This window comes from Piliocolobus tephrosceles, chromosome 5, assembly GCF_002776525.5.
Source record: "Piliocolobus tephrosceles isolate RC106 chromosome 5, ASM277652v3, whole genome shotgun sequence".
Classification (NCBI taxonomy): Eukaryota; Metazoa; Chordata; class Mammalia; order Primates; family Cercopithecidae; genus Piliocolobus; species Piliocolobus tephrosceles.
Genome location: NC_045438.1, coordinates 53586297 through 53604366, shown reverse-complemented (window position 1 = coordinate 53604366; position 18070 = coordinate 53586297). Strand labels below are relative to the sequence as shown.

General features: G+C 35.7%; 1 protein-coding gene across 1 annotated transcript in view; it reads left to right on the top strand.

Annotated features, from left to right (window-relative positions):
- Window positions 1-18070, top strand: part of SYNE1 (spectrin repeat containing nuclear envelope protein 1) — a 524167-nt gene that overhangs the window by 201474 nt on the left and 304623 nt on the right. Inside the window, exons 31-37 of the mRNA XM_026454397.1 lie at window positions 4015-4175; window positions 6172-6322; window positions 9462-9689; window positions 10086-10184; window positions 11909-12096; window positions 12486-12609; window positions 14763-14929. Coding sequence (XP_026310182.1) covers window positions 4015-4175; window positions 6172-6322; window positions 9462-9689; window positions 10086-10184; window positions 11909-12096; window positions 12486-12609; window positions 14763-14929 — 1118 coding nt within the window. The remainder of the gene's footprint in view (window positions 1-4014; window positions 4176-6171; window positions 6323-9461; window positions 9690-10085; window positions 10185-11908; window positions 12097-12485; window positions 12610-14762; window positions 14930-18070) is intronic.

Here is an 18070-nt window from a genome sequence, read left to right as displayed (position 1 = left end):
GAGTGAGTAACGAAAATGTTGATACCTCAGGTTTTGAGTCTGACGGAGATAATGGAAGTGAGATGGGAAATGTGAAGGAGCAGCTGTTCATGGGAAAAGATGACCAACTTCATTTTGGAGATAGCGATTTTAAGACTCCAATGGGGCATCAAACAGTAGTATTTAGTAGGTGTACTTGGTGAACCCAGCCCGGCAAGCTCAAGCACCTTGGACGCTCTTAAGCAGACCAATCACTTTGTACCAAGCATTTAGAGTTGTACAGGCACAGCCCCTTGAAGTTGCTATGGTGCCTCTTTGGGGTTTATAGAAAGACTGAATTAGTAGAGAAACGAGTTAACCAGTGTCTTAGAAAGAAGAGCCTTGCGCTCACCCTTCCCTAGGCTTTAGCAAGAAAACCTTTGTGTTTCTGTTTTCTTACCTGCAAAAGGCTTCACTCTCTGCCATACTGCTAATTTTTTGTTTCTTCTAAAAACTTACTGAGGAGTTTGAAGTTTTCTAAGACCACAGACTCTTTGAAGTCTATACAATATTCATCAGCCATTTAAGTACAACATTATTTTAATTTTTAATTTAAATTATTTGGCTGGGTACGATGGCTCATGCTTGTAATCCTGGCACTTTGGGAGGCTGAGATGGGAGGATTACTTGAGGCCAGGAGTTGAGACCAGCTTGGTCAATACAGCAATACCCCATCTCTGTTTTTAAAATAAATAACTTATTTCATATATTGAAAACATATCAGGTGCCTTTTATAAATACAAATATATTTATTGGGTTAATTTCCTAAATGTTTCTGCCCACGTTCCATCCAGAGTTTCTGACCCCCTATGATTCCATTTGCACTAATTCAAGTACCTGTAGATTGAAACAAATGTCATCTTTTGAGTCTTGTTATTCAAATTCTCCTTTGTCCATGACCTACCATACTTTGGGATTGATGTAATAATATGAGGTAACATTTATCAAACACATACAAGATGCCGATTTAATCATTTGATGCTTATCATCGCCTTTAATCCTCAAAACAATCCTAAGAAATAGGTATCATTATCAATCATGTTATATGAAGAAGGACACATAAGGCACGAAGTTGGTGATGAACTCACTCAAGATCTGTGGATCACTAAATGGTGAGGTTGGGATTTCAATTCAAAAGGTCTTCATCCAGAGCCCACACCTTTAGTTACTACGTTAGTTTTTCATTCAAAAAACAGAGCCATTTTACTAATTGCCCATGCTCACTGCCAGTCTAGAATCATTGTTCTCCTCTAGTTCTTTGCTCACTTTGCTTTGTTATTGCAAGCCTTTATTCAAGTTGATAGCCCTTGAGTAGTTGTGCTAAGGAATGGTTATGCTAAGGGACTTGAGTGTCCTCTGTGTGCTGGTGTGTGTGATAGAGGGTTCATAGCAATATCATGTTTAATCTTGAAAATAAGGTATGGCTTTACTGATGAAGAAAGGAAAATTCAGAGAGATGTGGCCAAAGGTCACTCAGCTAGTGAAGGTCAGAGCCTAGGTTTCATTCCAGATCAATCTAATATGAGTCAATTTGTACCTGATGCATCCTGCTGCCACTCATATGTTTTCTAAGAAGTTAGAGATAAGGCCTTACAATGTTGTTCTGGTTTTGTTTAATTTTGTTTTTTGTCAACATCATTCTGCTCTTTTGATTTCTCTGCATTATGCTTTTTCCATACATAGCTCATACAAAAAGCTCTAAAATTGAATGTATATAAGCATTTTCAAACATTACTTTTTCCATGTTTTTCCTGGGTTCTGAGAAACACTAGCAGAAAAAAAAAAAAAAAACACTTTATTTTTCACTTCTGATTATATTCATGGGGTTCTAAGAGATCATGTGATGATTTGTAATCTTCACAATTGAATCTACAATGACTGTCATGTATAGTAACAGTGAGTGCTTTTAACCAAAGAATTTAATGTTGTGACATTAGCAACCACCATATTTTATTGTACTATAAAGCTCTTTGCTGTAAGGAAGCTGTACTCATTCATTTTTATTCTTTTAAATTGCAACGTAGTTCTGTGAAGTAACATTGATTTTTTCTTTTCCGTTTTTGAGACAGAGTCTCACTCTTTCACCTAGGCTGGAGTGCAGTGGCACAGTCTCGGCCAACACTGATATTTGTTGGCTGAGCTCATGATATTTCTATGAGAACATTAAGTCTTTTAAACATGAAGATATAATAGTATTATTTAGTAACTCTATATTATATGGTATTATGTAATAATTCTAGGAGATGCTCTTACTGAAAAGCTGACTTCGGAAAAATACTTTTATTTCTACATTATTCATTTAGGAGAAGGGAGTTGATCAAAATTTAAACCTCCTGTGAGATTCTCTTACATGAGAAGAAGTGAGATACCAAGTACATTTTCTTCACTTAGGTTATTACTGGGTTTACCTTTTCTAATTCAGTATTCAATATATTTACTTGACAAAATTCAAGTAACATCTAATATTTACCAGCCACATACATACTAAATCAACTTTCCAATTAAAATAGTTCAGTATTATTGAAAATAAGTATATGGGCTTAATAAATGATTTTGTCCTCAAGTTTGTATGAGAGACATAAAAAACAATAATCAGTATCTGCCAAAACCAATGATCAGTATCTCCCAGAGTGTTAGGCACTTTAAAAGTGAGATTGCTAGTAGAATGCTAACAGTAACCTTCTAAGAAAAGCATTATCATCTGCATTTTACATGAAAGAGCCTGAAAATAATTCACCAAAGTCAAACAACTAGTGATTCTGGATTCTAGCCCAGGCTTGACTGATTCGCAACTTAAATTTTCTTTCCATCATGTGATACACATGTATGTAATAAGATTTAACAGCACTAAGATTAGATTATAGCTCTTTTCAGAGAACTAGTTAACAAAATGGCTTGGCTACTTTCTCTTTCTCTCTCTCTCTCTGTCTCTCTCTCTCTCTTTTTTTTTTTTTTTTTTTGAGACAAAGTCTTGCTCTGTTGCTTGGGCTGGAATGTAGTGGCGCCATTATGCCTGCTCACTGCAGCCTCTATCTCCTCTCACCTCAGCCTCCTGAGTAGCCAGGACTACAGGCGTGCACCATCATGTCTGGTCACTTTTTTTTTCCCCTAGAGATGGAGGTCTTGCCATTTTGCCAAGGCTAGTCTCAAACTCGTGGCCTCAGCCTCCCAAAATGCTGGAGTTAAAGGCGTGAGCCATCATGCCTGGCCAAAGACCATTGATAGTCTGTTTTGACTAAGATATTATATTTAATAAATAAACATTTCCATTCATTCGCCTAGAAATCTGTTATCTCTATGATCAATCACTATTGATTTTGTGAACCGGCCTGTAATACGTAAACATATTTGTGAATAAATTAATTATTGTAATGGATCTAAGAATTCTAAACAATGAGACAAAACCAGAAAACAAAGGAGAAACAATTTTTGTGAGTATTATTGGATAACTATGAAGGTAAACAGCTGGTTGTGTATATAAAATTAAAAAGTTAGCCAGGCATAGTGGCACCCACCTGTGATCCCAGCATTTTGGGAGGTCAAGACTGGAGGATCACTTGAGCCCAGGAGTTCAAGATCAGCCTGGGCAACATAGTGAGACGTCATCTCTACAAAACTCAGAAAATTAGTCAGGTGCAGTAGTGCCTGCCTGTGGTCCCAGCTACTCGGGAGGCTGAGGTAGGAAAATCATATGAGCCCAGGAATTGGAAGCTGCACTGAGCCATGATTGCACCACTGCATTCCAGCGTGGGCAAAAGAGCAAGACCCTATTTCGAAAAAATGAAATAAAATAAAATAAAAAAGTGTTAGCAAAGTGTCTCTTTTGGCCATATGGAAATATGTCAGCTGTATTGTTGAGAACAATAAAAGATCCATACATGTATGAATCTATCTCGTCATCCACCCATGTGTTCTGTATGCAATATATGCACTTTATTTGAGGGCAGAGATAAATAATATAAAGTGCCTACCTAATGATCATAATATCTTTTCTAGGAGTTTTCTAAACGGACAGAAAATATTGCAGTCCAGGCTGAGAACCTTGTAAAGGAAGCTTCAGAGATACCGCTTGGGCCCCAAAATAAGCAGCTGCTTCAACAGCAGGCCAAGTCAATCAAAGAACAAGTCAAAAAATTAGAAGACACGCTTGAAGAAGAGTATGTGATTGACAAGTCCTAAACTTTCTTCTCTGAGATAAAGTTTCATACAATCTTTCCTGTACCTTGTATTCAAAACATTCTTTTCAAATCTCAAAGTGTCTGTGTATTTCAGCATGTTTTGAGGAAACAACTCACAGTTCAAAAGAAAGTATCACTAATGCAGAAACCAATATCTCTAACAGAGCCCCAAAAACATAAAGGATGTGGGTTTTGCATCTTAAACTGATCATGTTCATGAGAAAGCCATATCTATTCTATTCTGTGGCCTTTGTACATTGTAGAGGGAATCTTGAAAAAGAACTAATATTTAAAATAGTTTTTTTACTATATTATTCTGCTGTCACCAGTTAGAGTGAAAAGGAGATATTTTGTTAGTGTAGACTCCAGGCCTAAATACGCATCACATAGACCATATGTCTCCAACCTGAGGAAGCTACTGCAGCTTGTTTACAGTGCCTCGGTATTCAAGTTATCCTGACTTATATGCTCTTCCCAGAAACTAACTTTAAAAATCTATTTTATTTTTAAACTTTTACTGTTTGTTTATCTGCAAAGAAATAACTGCTTAGCCTATTGATATCCTGTTATATACACAATATATACAAAAAAGTTTGGGGGGGAAAATATATGAAGATACAGCCAATATTATTCAAAACAATATGGCTAAACATTTCTATTTTTAATGTAATTTAGTGGCAAATCAACGATACACAATAGCATATTATTATTAAGAGACAGGCCATCATTTCTAAGGTGGATTTTAAAATGTAAAATGTGTTTTTCATACTATTAACAGCTTAAAATTAACATTTTACATTTGCCTAAACTTTAAAATTTGATACATATTTTATTTAAAACAAATTATGACTTGAAATTTTGAGGACTTTATATTACATTAAATATTCTCTGTCAAGTTATGGAAATAGTAAAACTTAGAGTTGATTTGAAAGGAAGCTACTTCTATTAAGAATAGCCATTTTAACCTTTATTTAATTTAAAAAGTTGCAATATAGCACAGCTTCCATTACCTGTACTGCTGACAGCATTAGGCACATCCAGGGTATAAATTTGAGACTGCAATATTATTTAATTTGACAATCAATAATGCCATTGTATTTTTCTTGATGTCTTCAAGTGCCTTTTGGTAAACAGGGACATTCTTTCACTTTTTCTTTTTAACCCAAGGACTTACCAGTTCAATTATATACTGATAGTTTCTTAGCCTTTTTCTAAACTGAAAGCCATAGTCACCTGGTTATACATGCATAGCTAATACAAATTAGAAATCTATAGTTGAAATTTTGTTCACTAGATTTGGTATAAATAAAACCTAAGTTGTGTAAAAGTCGTTAGGGTGCTCATATACAAGAATTTATAAACGTCTTTTAGAATCAAGACCATAAGACATTTATGAAAATGGCTGAAATCACAAAGATTATACATCCCAGGATTAGCTCTGATAATAGAAACAGTTCTTGCCCTGCAACATGGGATTGAGATCACGAACTCTGTCTCAGTTGATAAGATGCAGTTTATAAAGGTCTTTCCATAGAAAGCATCACTGCAGTGTCTCTCCTTTAAGTGTAAGGAGAACATGTCTTTGGAAATAGGACTATTGAAAAGCTGTATACACTGAAATCTCCTCTGGCGTAGTTTATAAAAATAAGTCCTGGCAACAACTGGTCACATGCAGAGTTTAATTAGATTATACCTGGATTCAAACACCTTTGAACCCAGCAATATTTTGTTCAAAGTGCAGTTTCACTCAGAGGATAGATGTGCTGCCTCATTAAATGTTCATTCTCAGAGAAGATAGGAAAACCTGATCAACTACTAAGAACAAATGTGCAATTTTTTTTTAGCTCAAATAGTTTCAACTTTGAAATGGTCACAAATGTCTTCATTATCTTTTCACCTAGTGATTTCAAGGAAAATGTGTTGTTGTTCTCTATTAAAATACTGAGTTTTATTTACTTAATTTGGTTAATTTTAGTATTAAAACCATGGAAATGGTGAAAACCAAGTGGGATCATTTTGGCAGTAATTTTGAGACTCTGTCCGTCTGGATAACTGAGAAAGAAAAAGAGCTCAATGCCTTGGAAACTTCGTCATCTGCCATGGACATGCAAATCAGCCAAATTAAGGTGACCTGCTCACACGTTATATTTATAATCCATGTCTAGCTTTTAAGAACTACTTTCTTACATTTCATCAAATGCTGTTCGGTCCCAGGAAAAGACTTTCATTGCAATGTGAACTATCAAAATTCAATTCACACAGATTACCAAACTAAGAGGTCTGAATTGATACTGGGCAACACTTTATAGCTGGAATTATGTATTAACATTGTCTGACTTGTGCATTCAAAGTTAATATTGTGTGAAATATCATTAAAATATTTTTATGGTTACATTAATTCTTTTCCTTGATTTTGAATTAAGCTCAATAGAATCCTCTGCCGATTCATTATACAACATGAAATGTATTCATCCTGTGCAACTCTAAAATCCCATTTCCAATGTCTAGCTCAAGTATTAGTGGTACTTACCTGCACCAATCACAAGGAGGAGTTTGAAAAGCATCTTTCTTAAGTGAAGCAATTCTACTCTATGGTTATGTATTCATGTATGACCTTGGAGCATGGACAGAGGTCCTCTGATTCCTTAGCTCTCCCAGCTCTAAAATGACCAGGTGGATAGATTATCATTGACCACTTCATTCAGACAATTCAAGAAGAAAAACGGGCTTAAAGAAATGAGCTTGGAGTGTTTATTTCTCTTTCTTCTGTACAATTTTATACCACACATTTTCAAAATTCAGCCACTTTTTCTACCTCAGCTTTTTTTTTTTTTTTTGAAATGGGAAAACCCTCCGCTATTTCATTCAATTAAATATAGTAAAATAAATACTAAGGTGAGGGAACATTTCACACTGTGACTCAGAACAAGTCATTACCATGTGGAGGGTGGGAGGGTGCAATGTTGCTCAGATGAGATTACCCACTGTGCAGATCATCCTTGCTTCTCACACATCTTTAGCAATCAAGCATACGTGGAGTGTCATATACGCAGTCTGCTATGTCTTCTTTGGTATACCAGGAAAAATAGATGTGAGGCCATGGAAGAATATCTATTAAATATTTTTAATTGTTAAAATTGTTTTTGAAATTTGTTATTTAATCATTTGCACTAAATTCTAAGAAAAAAGAATAACACATTTAAATAGTTTTGTCTCAAAAATGTCCCCTTTTGAAAATTAACACACATTTTTCAACAAATGTATTCTTTCTATAACTCATTTACTATTATTTCCACCAGCAATATAGTATTCCAATAGCAAAATACTATTATTGCTGCAGAACTTCTGGAATATATCAACTATCTAATGTCATCTCTTTGTTATTCTCCAGAAAAAAATATTACATATTTTTTAAAAATATGTATTCACTTGTCTATTTTTATTTTATCAGACTAGAAATACATTTCAATACATCCAATAAGGCACTTTTTAAACTATCTAAAATATATAAGTGAATATGAACACCAGGGAAAAGATATTTGCTAGAAATAAGCAAAGTTACAGTGGAATACACTGTCCTGTGGAAATTGGTCTATTAGGTTCATGTTTTATTTCCAAACAGAAGACTACATTATAGGAAATGTTTAAAATATAGTAACACTTGTAATAGTGTTTTCCCTTTAAAACGATCTTAGGATTAAAAGTAATGAAGCATTTGCCTTGTTGGAAGATGAATACACTAAGCCCATTTTTGTTCATTATTACATGCCATTTCAAATGACTGGTGTCTTATTCCTATCTTATACTTGATAAGTGATAAGAACATATGCAGGGTTCATCTTCCATCTTCGTCTCTTGGATGGATTTATTTTTACCACAATCCAACAGTATGATTGAGTGATTTGTATATATGAATTTGTTGATGGCAAGTGTTACTCTAATAACTAAGAGCTCTGTTCTTAACTAAGTTTGTTTCACCGATGTGTTACAAGTAACTAGAACAATTATTAGCGCTTTATAGACAACTTATTTTTTAAATTTATGATTAATTTTTCTAAAAAATATAGTCTTAAAAAACAGCAAAATGAAGAAAGCCTGTATTAATGCTCAAATAAAAAATATTGATGAGATACACCACTTCATTCATTCATATGAAAAATAAAAATAAGTGATGCATATCCAACATTTAATCTTATGTAAATTATTTCTGATTGTCTCAGCTAGGCAGAAATTATTTCCGACTATGGTGTCTCATCTGTACGGAAGTCAAAGCTTTATTTTTCTCTAGGGTAATAGTATTTTCTATTTAAATTATCTGAAACTGAGACTTGGCTGAATTTTTTATGTATTTTGATTGAATAATTTGGCGCTTTTTCTCAGAGAAATAATTTTCATCTTCTTATATACAAACAAGCTTCTATGTTTGTGAGAGACACTCCACAGACACACATAAACCCACGTGCACATGCACAGATTTCCTTAGTAGTTATCAGTATTTTTCAGGTGTTGGCTAAGATGTAAAATGTCCTTTCTTCCCCCAGTTGAAATAAATTGAAATGACAGTATGTGGGCTTTTCCCTGTCAAGTACGTAGCAATGAAGTCCCTCAATCAGCAGCGTCAGCATCACCTGGGGATTTGTTAGAAATGAAAATTCTTGAGCCCCACCTTAGACTTAGTAAGTCTGAATCCCGGAGAATAGGGACCAGATGGTCCTAATGCATTCTAGCTTTGGAAACCACTGGCATCAAGAATAGATGACAAGTTTGAAAAAGGAAAATTGCTTTTAGGTAGGTGTGCAGTTACTAAACCTTTTAGTAACATATAAAATACTCAACTACATTTTAGAGAAATAAATGAATGTCAATATTTAGCATTCTAATGGGTTACTGAAACACAATGCTTCCCCAGCTCAGTTAATTAAAACACCTAATTTATAACATAAACAGATAATTCTCTGTAGCTTCAGATATACTGCAAGTGTCCCAGGGACATCTCCTTGCTTACTTCACTGCAAGCAAGAGTAGCTATTTCTCCTTATTGTCTATCCAGCAGGCACATCCCCACCCCCCATCACTGTATTTTGCAGACATTTTCGGCATGTCTCATCTCCCCAAGCACATGGTGTTTGCTCATAGCTGCGCTCTAACCATCCAAGTCTTCAAATATCAGTTAGGGAAATATTCCCTCTTTGCAGAAAACTGTATCATTTCAGGAAGGCAAGCTTGCTCAGCCTACATTGTCATTTTTCTTGTTTTAACTATTAGGTCACAATTCAGGAAATAGAAAGTAAGCTTAGCAGCATTGTAGGATTAGAAGAAGAAGCGCAGTCTTTTGCTCAATTTGTTACCACTGGAGAATCTGCTCGAATTAAAGCCAAGTTGACACAAATAAGAAGATACTGGGAAGAGCTTCGAGAGCATGCACAGTGTCTGGAAGGAACAATCCTGGGACATTTATCTCAGCAGCAAAAGTTTGAAGAGAACCTTAGAAAGGTAAGAATTGGTTCACCTATACTTAAGTTTACATATTTCACATTGCATTTGTGGTAAATGCAACAAATACTTTACAAATAGTGGAATAAGAAAAAGACATACTTTGTCAATCATCTACCAAGGTGTCAATGATGAGTAAATTTATGATTATTTATATGGCACCTTTTTTAGTGGCATGTGAGAATGTTACACATTGTGTTCAGTTAGTCATTAAGACAGTTATTTTTCTTTCAAATAATGAGACACATTGATTTCAGATGTTTAAAGAATGCATGCATTTTACAATTACATTAAAAGTTATCCATAAAAGGTAGATATACCATTTTCTCTGTAACTCTTTTTTGCCTTGCTATGTGTTTTTCCCACTGTTATTTTTATATTGCACCCATATTTTAGATCCAGCAATCTGTGTCTGAATTTGAAGATAAACTTGCTGCTCCAATTAAAATATGTTCTTCAGCTACAGAAACATACAAAGTTCTTCAAGAACATATGGTAAGAGTATGCTTCAACATTTCTACTATTTACCAACTTAAAATTTGATAATTCCCACTTGAAAAGAAAATACAGTAAACTTTTTAAGAGAATTGAAATTGGAAAAATGTTTATATGAGTTGAGTAATTATGTAGATTTAACGTATTCACTCTATATAATACAAGACAGGTGAGGATGTGAATAAATTTTCATTAAAGATGCATATTAAAGGAGTATTCATTTCAAATATATTTCTCTCTTTTAATTAGAATGAGTAACATTTTTAGAGCTTAGCTTTAATAAACCCTGTTACCTATTGCCAGCATTATAAAAATGTATGTGTGCAAGGAAAAAATATATATGTATAGCTGTCTTCAGATTTTAACCCACTGTACTCAGATGTTTAAGGAATATATCCTCACTGACCAGTTTCCAACAAATGGCTTTTCTCATCATTGTGAATCTTCTGCAGGGCAACAAACAGATGGCTCTGGCAGAATTTAGGGGGAGGAACAAAATGGGAGAATTATGCACAAAGAAATACTACCATATGTTAATTAATAAACAAAAATACGAATGTGATTCCTATTGCACGTTCATGTGTGCAAACATTTATAAAGGTGTACATAATAGAAAACAAACCATTGACAAAGGCACTTCTGGAAGGGGGAGTGAGATTTCTATTGTTTAAATATTTATAATGAGAATACACTTCTGTGTTACTTATTTGTAATTTCTTTATACAAAAAATGAGGAAAAGTAGGAGAATTCAGTGTGATGAAATTATTTTTATAGACAACTGAGTTAATAGTGGAGGACCAAAGAGACTAATATTCTATTTTTCCGATATTTAGATTTCCTAAAGCAAGTTGTTTTTCTGTGTCTTGATTTTCTAATCTGTAAAATGAAGGTAATGAAAAAACATACCTCTTAGGGTTCTCAGGAAGCTGGAATGAGTCAATGCATGGAAAACAGGTAATGCAGGGCCTGCCACATTCCGAGGCACTGTGTAGCTATTATTATTATTATTACTATTGAGATAGACAGCAGCTTCTTCAGCCATAACTCTTTCTATATGTATTTTTTGTAGCGATTACAGCATGTTACATGTGGGTTTCATGAGTTAAGAATAGTTTTTAAATACATAACTAGCATAAAGTCACTAATAATCTTTACAAGTTATCTAAATTGTTTAAATACATATCTAGCATAAAGTCACTAATAATCTTCACAAGTTATCTAAATTGTTAAGGGAAAGTTGAAAGTTTTCAGATAAATAGCAGCGCATTCTTGTTTGGAGAAGTGTCTCCATTTTCATTTTTGATTTCTGTGTTTATGAAGTCACTTTCTTCTCATTTTCACTATGTCTTGCTGCAAATCATGGGCACAGACCTTTTAAAAATATATTTAACTTTTATATGTTTTAGGGGGTGCACATGTGATAATTTAATACATTCATATAATTTGTAAAAGTAAAATCAGTGGAATTGGGACCTTCATCACCTAAAATATTTGTGTTTTATTTATGCAAGAAACATTCAAACTATTTTCTAGCTATAGTCCACTACTAATGTATTGAACACTAAGTCTTATTTCTTCTATCAAACTGTATATTTGTACCCATTCTTAGTACCATTTTTGTTTATTATGACTGAGAGAAAACATTTTGCGATGATGGGTGTCAAAGAAAGATGCAGGCTTCGTTGGCTCCTTTGCTTTCATTGTATTCTTCTCACACTCTTAGGATCTCTGCCAGGCCCTGGAGTCACTGAGCAGCCTGATCACCACCTTCTCAGCCAGTGCCAGGAAGGTTGTGAACAGAGACTCCTGTGTTCAGGAGGCTGCGACTCTACAGCACCAATATGAGGACACCCTACGGAGGGCGAAGGAGAGACAGACTGCGCTGGAGAATCTGCTGGCCCACTGGCAGAGGTGAGCAGCATTTTTCCTTGAGTTGCTGCCACTATTAAATAGGAAATTCTAGATTAGCAGTTCTTTATGTGATGGGGAATAATTATCCCACAGGCAAAACACATGAACTTGTGGGTCTGCTGTAGGAAACTCTTGATCTTTGTTATAAGGCAAAGATTCCCGAGAGTGGAGAGGATGTATATGGATCTTTACATATTATCCAATATAAATGTGAATGCAGGGATGCACATGAAAATGAACGGAGTGATTTTTGTGCTGACACATCTAAGACTGAGATAACTGAGACTGTATTTACTATAGCTTGTGTTGGACCCTCCAACTTCAGAAGGGTTTAATCTCCTAGTATGACAATTTTCAATGAATTTGTTTCTGTTCTCTGCTTCCTTTAGGCTAGAGAAAGAACTATCATCCTTTTTGACCTGGTTAGAGCGGGGTGAAGCTATAGCCAGTTCCCCAGAAATGGACATTTCTGCAGACAGAGTCAAAGTGGAAGGTGAACTTCAGTTAATACAGGCAAGTTCAAGGAAGTGTGAGGAAGGAAAAATAAAATGCTTTTTGTTACAGTTACATTATTTTAAAAAATAAAATAATGAAATAAATAAACGTGTATCTCCCTTCTTGCTTTCGTTTTGTGATTCCTGAAGCATCATTTGACATCAGGGTGTTCCGAAAAGAAGAAAGCAACCTTGACCTGAAAGGGAGAGAAACTGACAATGAGAACTTTGTGATGATCAATTTCCGTGATGTGTTAGAAAACTCTGTAATGTAATGTCTGGCATCTGAAGAACATGCTTTGGCAAAGGAGTTGAGGAAAGGTTGGGTAGGAATATAGATGAAAGAGGTTGGCTATCAGTTCATAATTTCTGAGGCTGGAAGTAGGTATAATCTCTCTACTCTTGTAATTATATGAATTTTGGGCAATAAAGGGTGTTCTTTTAAATAAATAAGTAATAGAATGTAGAAAGAAGTTGCAGTAATGATTATTCTCATGGAAGACAGAAAAAAATGAATGAGCACAAATGTAGGTAATAAGTAGAATGACAAAGTTTATTTCATACTTGAAGAGGCCAATTATTTAAACTAAAAGAAAGAAAATCTTTGAGTATGATTGAAGCTAAAGGCAATGTTACTGATTTCTAGAGATTAATAACTTGCCTCAAATGATGCTGTCTATGCTGGAAAATTCAACAGTCAAAATTGCTTCTCAAAAGAGATTTATTTTATTACAGATTTATAGTCCAAATTCCTCCCATCAACTATTATAAGATGTTTAGGAGGAAGCTACATTCTTTTGCCTTTTGTAATTGCGTCTCTGAAAACTCTGTCACCAGTGTCTGTAGCATCGGAATCTGTTGCCCCACTTTTAAATGTTCTCCTTCCTTGACTTGGGGGGTACTCCATTCTTCTGGTTCTTCTGCCTTTCTGGTTTATTAAACACTGGTGTCTGCACTCATCTTCCACAAAGTCCCTTCTCAGAAACCTGTAATGACTGTTTCCTGCCCTGAGCGTAAAGGGCAGTCCTGATCTACAATCTGGTTCCTGTCTTCTTTCAAATACACATGCGGTGTTCCCAGAGGGGACATCACAGGTCTTTTTCTTATAAATGAGGAGACTGACACAAGTCTAAGTGGCCATGTAAAACTGTTGCTGCACATCTCCACGTGGAAACTGAGTGCCATATGACTGAGAGGACTGCAGACTCTGTTACTCCTGCATCCTGACATTGCATCAAGTAAGGTGGCCTCACCTTGTGGGCTGGACCTGACTTGTGCATTCCCACCTCCTGGCTCTGCATCCTGCACTGTTTCTTTGCTTTGTACCCAGTGTAAGTTGCAGTTCTGCTTTATGATCTTACCTGTCATCCACAGGCTGTGTACTCCTTCCTCTAATCCCTTTAGCAATCTTGTTTGTATCACATATGTGGCCTCACTAGGAAGGGAAGGAGAGCATTTTGACAAGCATCTACTTACTATCTGCTGTGCCATACCTATCATTTCGCTTGACATCTTTTTTTATTATTATTACCTATCTGTTGGAGTGTTTATATTTTATCTCTTGTTAGGTAGGAGCCACAACTTTTATGCACCTCACAGCACCTAAGAGATTCATTACCTGATTACGTTTTAAAATGAAGGAGTTCTGTTGCTTAAAAGTAAAATGAAGAGCCCCTAAGTTCTCCAGTTTGGCCTAATCTAGTCTCTAAATAGAGAGGGAGAACATGTCTCAGGCTAGAATTGCATTTCTCTTATTGTTAGCCGTGCACTGTGTCTCTCCAGCAATAATTTTTCTTTGATTCTCTTTGCCTACTCAGTCTCTTAGTCATGAAGGAAATTCTACAGCTTCTAGATTTGCCTAACTTATAACTCAGACTCCAGAAAACTTATTCTGGTTTTAGTCGCATTGTATTACTTGATTTAGAAATGGATCCACTTCACCTTTAATGGAATGGAACCAAATTCCATTAAAGGTTAAGTGGATGAACCAAATTCCATTAAAGGTTAAGTGGATCCATTTCTAAATCAAGTAATAAAAACTCTCTTCAGCCTGGCCCCAATGACTTACATTTCGCAAGAATGCAAATCCTTTGGACAACAGCCCCCTGTGTCACATGGTCCTTACTTTTCAGTCCTGTTGGGATGAGATCTGTAATGTGTTGTATTTTTCAGGCGCTGCAAAATGAAGTTGTATCCCAGGCCTCATTCTATAGCAAACTTCTGCAATTGAAGGAATCGTTGTTCTCAATAGCCTCCAAAGATGATGTGAAAATGGTGAAACTACATTTGGAGCAGTTGGATGAGAGATGGAGAGATTTACCACAGATAATTGACAAAAGGTTGGTTCTAAAAGATAAATCTTCTAATATTGTTCATTTTTTTAAATGATGAGCATATAAATTAAGAAAGCATAGTTTTGTTTACTTTTATTTAACTCGACTACTCACCTGATAACTACAGAAGGGAAGAAAACTTTTATTTTGAAAATCAAGGTCCACGAAACTGAGCATTTCTGATGAATCCCAATTCACAATTTAGTCTAAAATAAGGGCAAGTGATTAAATCAGTTGAAATAGATTAAGGAGAGTAGGAATGCTAATGCTGTATTATTTATTGTTTAAACTGTTTTGTATAGGAAAAAAATGGTACTTAAAATTTTATCTCACATGACATTTCTCAACCAGAGGCATTTTATACACATACGCTAGTCCATTTCATTTTAATATAGCTATTTTGGAGACAGCAAGGGAAATTATTGATAAATGGAGGAAAAAAATGGATTAAATCTTAATTAACTAGGTGATTAACAACTGGCATCTATCCCTTTCCAATATACTAGAAAACAAATTTTCTCTTTAAATTGATGTTGATCACCCATGTGATCTTAGGCATTTAACCTTTCTGCCCATTTAAAAAATTCATTCATTCAGCAAATATTCCCTGAGTTTCCACAATGAGTAGCATACTCTATGTGTTGAGAATCGCAACAATAAAGAGTTTCATCCTTTGCTTTCATGGAGCTTATATTTATTCTATTATTTATTTATTCCTGTATTCAATCAATGAACAAATATATATCAGGTGCCTGCTGCGTACAAGGTACCATATCAGACACCGAAAGCCATAAAAATAAATAAAACCTAACCCCAAATAATTTACCGATTAGTGTGGGAATAATGAGGGGTGAATGCAAAATATTATAGGATCAAAAAATGGGACGTTTGAATGGGCTCAGAAATGTACAGAAAGATTTGATGCCACCTCTTGAAAGGTGAGCAATTATCTGTAAAACAAAGCAGTATCTGCCCTCTGCCTATCCCTTAGAGGGAAAGTAAAGGACTTTTAAAGTGATACCAATGTGTGAAGGCATTGAAAATATAATGCATGCATATAAGGATAATGTGTAGAAGATTTTGTAAATATTAAAATGTGAAAACTGATTTAAAAGTTGAACTTTGGACACAAATCATTTTAATAAATACTAGTTTTGATTAAAGTATTATTTTTAATACATTTGGATTCTAATCTCCAATCGCCTACTATTTATTAACTAATTCATTTATTACACACACATTGAGTGGTCCCTGATGATATCCCAGGGACCTTTTTAGGTGCTGAGGATACAGCAGTAAGCAAGGCAGGTACAGTCCATGGTGTGGAGAGAAGGGAGGAAGGAGGTGGGTGGAAAATAAATACATAACTAAACGAGTGAACAAACAAGACGATTTAAGGTAATGTTCAGGATTATGAAGACAACAAAACAGGGTAGCATGGCAGGGACTGCAGGATGGTGTATCTTTAGAATTGGGGTCAAACAAGGCCTCTCTGGGGAGATGACATCTGATTAAGATCTGTGGGCTGTGCAGGAAGCAGACCCACACAGGCAAAGGGAGCAAAAATGGCAAAAGCTCTAAGGCAGTAATGAGTTGGTTTTATTGGGAGACAGAGAGGTCAGTGGGAATGTGAGGCAGAACTGTCAGATGAGACCAGATAAGTAGAAGATGTGAAGTGTCTTGCAGACCACAGTAAGGAGTTTGGGGTTTTGCCTTCTTAAGTGCAATGGGAAACCACCTAGTGTTTAAGCAGGACAGGGCATGCCCTGTTCACATGAAATCATGTCTACTTATTATCTAGAGAGTATATTGTAAGGAGGCAAAGGTGGGAGGAAGGAAGCCAGTTAGGAGGCTGTTGAAGGTCAGGCAAGAAGTGAAAAGGTTTAGACCAGGATGACGGCAGTAGAAATGGAGGGAAGAGCACAGAATCAACGTATAGTGTGTGTTGGCGGGGAGCAGGGAGTGGGGGCATTGCAGGGCCAAGGCCCTTGGCCCCCTAGAGGTTAGAAAATCACTGACATGAGGCAGATTAATAGAAAAGGAATATAAATGTATTTAATGTATATACACAGGAGCCTTCAGAATGGACACTCAACCTCCATTGACATACAAAATATATACCATATTGAGGTTACAGAAAGATTGTGAGCTCAGAAAATGGCCCAAAACAGGTTTTCATGGTAATACAGGTTATTGCAGGGAGAAAGGAAGAGGCTTGGCTAACAAAACTGGTCTTGCAATGTAGATGAAACCTCACAGGTACAGCCCTCAAAGAGAATAGATGGTAAAGGTCTCTTTCAGGTCTTCATGGTATTTGACACTCAGTTCATATTTCCTAGATCTGGACAAAGGCAGGGCTAGCTACATTAGTGCAGATTCTCTACAGATCTACAGAAACAAGTTTACCCCCCTCCCCACAAAAGACAGTTTTGCAGGGCCATTTCAGAATTTGTCAAAGAAATATATTTTGGAGTAAAATATTTTTATTTCCTTCAGATCCCATTTTGAAACTTAAAAAACGTTTTCACATTTTAAAAGCTAAATGGAAAGTTTTGAAGAGATTTGTGTTAAAGTTTGTTTGATAGAGGTTGGGTGTGATGGCTTATGCCCATAATCCCAGAGTTTGGGGAGGGCAAGGTGAGGGAATTGCTCGAGGCTGGGAATTCAAGACTAGCCTGGGCAACATAGCAAGACTCCATCTCTACAAGAAATTTTTTTTGAAGTATCTAGGCGTAATGGCATGTACCTGTAGTCTCAGCTGCTCAGAAAGCTGAGGCAGGAGGATTGCTTGAGCCCAGGAATTTGAAGTTACAGGGAGCTGTGATTACAGCACTGCACTGAAGCCTGGGTAACAGAGTGATACTTGGTCTCAATTTTTAAAAAAAGAAAAAAAGGTTATTTGGTAGAGATAGACAAAGGAGTGGAAAAGCAAATTAAGATAAACAGAAAAAAAAAAAAAAAAGCAAACTGAAATATATTGTTCCATGTCTTCTTTAGTCAGTCTCTTAGTCCTGAGAATAGATCAGTTCAGTTAAATAGCTATGTCCCATTCCAGAAGGTGGCATAGCAAATGGGCTGGGCCTCTATATATGATGCAGGCAAAAAGAGGTCTAAGGAAACAGAAGAAAAACAAAGTTTAATATCTAG